General features: G+C 34.3%; 1 protein-coding gene across 1 annotated transcript; it reads right to left on the bottom strand.

Annotated features, from left to right (window-relative positions):
- Positions 1-1,956: 1,956 nt before the first annotated feature.
- LOC140841134 (exosome complex component RRP4 homolog) lies at positions 1,957-5,163 on the bottom strand. The gene is made up of 9 exons (XM_073208338.1): positions 5,018-5,163; positions 4,746-4,780; positions 4,474-4,647; positions 4,281-4,382; positions 4,160-4,205; positions 3,742-3,831; positions 3,375-3,440; positions 3,133-3,201; positions 1,957-2,568 (listed from the first exon to the last, which is right to left on the bottom strand). The coding sequence occupies exons 3-9, from the start codon at positions 4,626-4,628 to the stop codon at positions 2,116-2,118; spliced, it is 981 nt and encodes a 326-aa protein (XP_073064439.1). The 5' UTR covers positions 4,629-4,647; positions 4,746-4,780; positions 5,018-5,163; the 3' UTR covers positions 1,957-2,115.
- Between the last annotated feature and the right edge of the window lie 517 nt (positions 5,164-5,680).

Raw genomic sequence — 5,680 nt, 5'->3', positions numbered from 1 at the left:
ATTTTTCATATTTTACATAATATTTTAAATAAAAGAATCCAACATTTTTTTTATTTTTTAATAATATTTTAATGAATATGAAATTAAGTTATTTTAAAATAATAATACTATTTATTTTTAATAATATTTGTTGTAAAATTTTAATAAAGTTAGAAAGATATTGAATTAATTAAAATAAAAAAAATGAGTAAGTGGACAGTGGGACCCATAAATAATGAAAGTTGATATTAAATGAATGTGAGTGAGTGTTAATAATGAGAAAGTGTTAATGTAATGAATATGTGGCTCGTGGATCCCATAATTTTTGAGGAGATGGAAAGTTAATAACATAGATTAATGTGGACGGATGCGGATGCCCTAAGGCAGGGGGAAATTATTTTTGTCTTCTTTTTACTATGTCTTCTTCCTATGAATTATCAACTTGGAAATAAAGAAGAAAATCCTTTTGTTTTGCTAAGTTTTTCTTATTTCTTCTCTCCAACAAAAAGAAAAGTTTGATTTTATTTTATTTATTTATTTTTCAAAAAAAAACTAGTTCTTTTGATGATGGCTATATTTATGATGAGCATGGAATTATTCTTTATTCTATTCAACTTGCTTACATCACCCGCTACAAAAATAATGAACTTTTTGATAAGAAAATAATGCGGTAAAGACATATTTTGATCTCAACTATAGTAAATTATAGGGTTGAAAGAGGGACAATTACAAGTGCAAATGACTTGTAATGAGGCCACTCCTCTTTTCACAACTTATCAAGATAAGGAGATCGAAACTCATCTCAATCGACAGAATGACCATGGACTCTCAATTCAACCTTAGTCATCTGCCACCACAATATTGAATTCCACGAAAGTTGGAATCTAGTCGATCGTAACCAAGCAGACATAGCATACGGAGCAATCACAAATATCTGTTCAATCCACCCCTCCGCTCTCTCCCCTCTCGTAGAGTTATCAAATCTAGGCGGAAGATAACTACTAAATTGTGTCAAACTGAACTCACCAAACAATAAAATTTGATTTGCAGATGTCTGTCACATAAGAGGATGTGACAATGGATTAATATGCTCAAACACACTGTCAACCCCATCCATTTTCTCGTGTGGATGTACTTGTTTCTTAGTTGAGACTCATTGATCAAACGTTGTGGTCCATATGCATATCAGGTGGCGTACATACTAGCATCCGGGGGCAGTCAACAAAGGGTTTCTTTTGAATTCACAGATTTTGTACCATCGTTATATTTCCCAAATATTGTAAATGTTGACAGGCTATAAAATTAATAAATGTTGCTTTCAAAAAAATAAATAATATGCAATAAAAAAATTTCTTTAATTTATTATCAAGAAATCAAGCCACAACAAATACCCACATATGTATGGGAGGGATCAGAGAACCGGGTGGGGTTTCATTTGTAAAGACACCGCAATCAAGGAAAGAAAACCAACTCATCTAAGGATGGAGAAAATCAAGTGGCCAAACAAAACTTCATTAATGCATAGAATCTATATGGATTTAGATTGGATCATTGGTATTTACATTCACTACATTTCATGTATTTGATACTCACTTTTCTTGACGTATTATAATGTTTACACTTAATAAGAGAAGTGTCACATACATAAAATATAAAAGTTAGTAGATATCAAATACATAAAATATAAAAAAATAACGAAAATAATCTGATTAAAATTTACCGAAAATGCTCTGATAATGCTGTCTGAATGGATGGACTAAATTCCCCAGGGCCACAAACAGCCAAGCATTAAGTCATGGCAATATATCCTTTTTGTAACACCTGAGCCAACAAACAGAGCTCTAAACAAAATCGCATATGATTGACTTCATTAGCCATTTATCTACTGAACAAGCCTTGATTTGAAACCCTAGCACAAATTTCATTATTTCCCCACGAAAAGTATGTCAAAACTAGTAATAAACAAAGAAATCAAAATAAGACATCAGCAATTAATCATTTCATGGTGATGCAGGAAAAAAAAGAGGTAATCAAAATAAGACATCAGCAATTAATCATCTCACACTGCTCTTCTCAAGTCCTTAGTAATCCTACAGAATTCCAAAACAAGATGTTTATGCAACAAAATCTGGATAATCATCTCTTTTTTGATACCAAGCTTCGACGTTCAGCCTCTTTCTCAGCAACTACAACATAGAACTCCGCACCAAGCTTCTCATGTATGTCAACATTCAAAGCTACGCTTAGATTAATGACTTCCATTGTATTTTCAACTGTGATCATGAAGCCTAAGGTAGACAACACTCGGATGGCATTTGTCGTCCTGCATATGCGCTGCCTCGTCTCAAGTGGGGTGCATGTTTCTTCTGATTCTTCATCGTTTATCAATTTCCAAGATTTATTTTGTTCTTCGGATTTGTTTGATAGATCGTCTATCGTGTCGTCTCTCACTTCGACATGTTCACCAACCCAAATGAATCCATTACAACCCAGTATCATATCAACTCCATATTGGTCTAGATGGTAGAAATGCTGTTTACGTTTCTTCACTAGATAAGGGGGAACAGAAAGTAACTGACCACTCTTGAGCTGAAACAAAAAGAGAAGGCAATTGAGTAACATAAAATCAAGTAATTTTAGAATAGATACGAGGATGGTTGAGGTTATGGGTTACCCAGAGAACTTGCTGCAACTATTTCACGAGGATCACTAATTTCAAAAAGCAAATTAAGATGAACTTGACAAACGTAACATGATTGTGTAAATATAATCAACGGTGGATGCTTGCAAAGATAAACAGATATGTGATGCTAACGTGTTTTTGCGATTAGGTGTATAAGAAAATTTATCAAGCAATCTCTGACATTGTACCAACGTAAATCTTCACAGATAATGTGATGAACAAGTTTAAGATACTTTTGGATAAAAGTTTCATCAAGCATTCTATGGTATCAATGGAAATCTTTGATACTTTTGGATTAAAGATTAGTCAAGCATTCTATGGTATCAATGGAAATCTTCACTGGTATAATAGCTGTAACAACTTTTTAGATCAAATGGAATATCAATACCGCCATTAGATCATAGTTTTCTGAAAATAGTTACACAACGCACCACTGCTGCTCATATATTGAACAAATATTATAAACATACCTTTCCATACTTCTGGCTTCTGGCTTGTAGGTGTAGGCAGCCGTCATGCTGGAAGCCACGAACTTCAGCCTGAAACCAGTTAGAAACTTAAGAGGCAATATATAATGTCAAACTGAAAATATCATCCTTGATTGCTAAATATAGTGAGTTTTGCCAGAATTAACTTTCAAGAATACTAAACCACATAAAAATAAAAATTTAAGATCAGCTGGTTCGTGCACAAGAATATTCAAGGAACTTACACAGAGAACATCATTCTCTTCAAAAACACTGCGCATATTGAGTTCATCAACTGCAGTTCTTCGTCTCTGAAACCCAAATGCATGAAATAAAAAACGAGCACAGAAGTTAGAATGAATGAGGCCCAACAAACTGCAGTTGTCGGATTGAAACCAATTACTACTAGAAATTTCACACGGATAGCGTGTGATAACTTCAACAGGAATCTTGTTTAGCCAACTATATTCAGAAGTGTATGTTGACTCCTAACAATGCAGCAAAAAGATGACACAACAGCCAAAAAAACGACCTCAACCATCGGTATCTTAATCCTTTCAGCACTCCTCGCATATTGTTCACAATATTTAAAACCAAAAGCACCAAAAGTACCTGGATGCCATCTGGCAGGTTCATTGACGAGAGCATCAACACTGCATCCTGGCTAAAGTTGATCTCCAATCTCCAGCGCTTTGGTTCAACCTTAAATTAAAAAGAACAAAAGCTTTTCAGTTAGGCTTGATCCCCCTCGGTGTACTTATGTTTCATTTTTATAGACAGGTTTCCTTAGTCCCCCATCGCTTGGGGTTCTATTAAAAAAAAGCAGATTAACGAAAAAAATCTGTATCACTTGATGGATCTCATTAAGAGTTCACACAAAACAACAGATTCTTATCATAAAGGAACCAGATATGGTAGATAATATACACTGTTAATGTCTATCCAGGTCTTATAAAATGTCAACAATACTCATTAAAATTGGGTTTAAATAATCTGACGATCAAGAACGACACAAGAGAAAAAAAATTACCTCAATAACACGACCGACTATGATATCACCAATTTCAGGCTTGTACCTACGACAAAATGAAACACAGATAAATATACAATTCTCAAGATCAAACTATTCAGGTGAAAAACAACAATGAAACCTGGCTCTCAAAGTCCTAACATAAACAAGCTTGTTCACGCGCTCAACCACTCCGCATATGGTCGCCACCACGCGTCCGCCCATCTCTGTTGTCCCATGGCCCCTTAATTCCACAGAAAGAAGATCAAAATTAGGAAAAGATCTTCACTACAGTAAATGAAAAAAGTAGAGGATTAAGATACGGTTGAAAATACTTGAGAATGGCGTCTTCATTATTGACAGAAATATCGTCGGCCACTGTGACGGAAGCGTCAGAATTTTGTTTTGAGGATAGCGACTCCAGTTGCTCTAAAGCTCTGTCGAGTGTAAGATTCTGGTGTTTACTCAGTGTAAATTGAATGCCTCTCATCGTGTTTTGTGCGTTGAAAGAGTCAAATTCTTAAATTCGAAACCTTGGTAAATAATGGGACAGCTACAACAAAACATGTGTCAGTTATGTTGTGAATTGGAATTTAAAATTTTGAAAAGAATTTTAAGAGGCGTCGAAACCCTGGCGAAGCTCTGCACATTTATGATTACGTGTTTAATGAATAAAATATAATTTCCCATAAAAAAACACTAGCTTAATGAAACGACGGTTTTTAATCTATTTAGTAAAAAAAAACTCATGCATGATTTACCAAATTAATAATCTACTATGCTAAAATTCATAAATAAAATACTAAGCTAAAATTCATAAATAAACTACTACACAAAAATTAAATATTAAATTAACTGTAAAGAAAACGCTTTAAAAACCCGACGGACGCGAAGATATGCAGATCCACGTAACGCTGGAAGATCACACCAACGAGCAAATCTACGAAATTAATAGGAAAAAATGTTAGTACAAAGTAAAAAAACCGAAACTTGTCTAAACAAATTGATAGAGTTTCGCTACTACCAGAGAAGAAAAGCGAAAATCGCTGAAGAAAAATGTTCGCGAATCTCAGTATACATTGAATCATAGCGACGGTGTTTGCAAAACCCGTCGCCAATAGCGACTGTTTGAGTAAAACTGTCGCCGATCTAGTCGGCGACGGGTTTTGCGCAACCGTCGCTATTGGTGACGGTAGTAATAACACTGTCGCTAAGAACGACGGTCTAATACAAACTGTCGCTGAATATGAGCGATGACATTAAGATAAACCGTCTCTAAATAGCGACAGTATTATGATAACCGTCGCTACAGTTAACAAAGGAACCAACGTTTATTAAAAAACCGTTTTTATGTAGTGATGTGAACAATAATTTGTTATTAAAAATGTTTATATATCTTAATTTTTATTATTATTTTAGGACCGGGTTTTTACCCTTTTTTCAAAATTATATTTAGTGGATCACAGCTCAACTCAAGTATTTTAAATCATATGATAGCCCAAACACTATGTATCGATCTCTTTCATATATATATAGCATTAG

The sequence above is a fragment of the Primulina eburnea genome, chromosome 9, assembly GCF_022965805.1.
Source record: "Primulina eburnea isolate SZY01 chromosome 9, ASM2296580v1, whole genome shotgun sequence".
NCBI lineage: Eukaryota > Viridiplantae > Streptophyta > Magnoliopsida > Lamiales > Gesneriaceae > Primulina > Primulina eburnea.
Note: the sequence above shows the minus strand (reverse complement) of the source record. Positions and strands in the feature narration are given on the sequence as shown.

Excerpts from the sequence above, each read along its gene's own strand:
- LOC140841134 (XM_073208338.1), bottom strand. The coding sequence starts at position 4,628 with ATGAGAGGCATTCAATTTACACTGAGTAAACACCAGAATCTTACACTC. Across the intron at positions 3,441-3,741 it reads ACCTGCCAGATGGCATCCAG|AGACGAAGAACTGCAGTTGA; the intron begins GTACTTTTGGTG and ends TTTGGGTTTCAG. Across the intron at positions 2,569-3,132 it reads GAAGCCAGAAGTATGGAAAG|CTCAAGAGTGGTCAGTTACT; the intron begins GTATGTTTATAA and ends TTTTTGTTTCAG.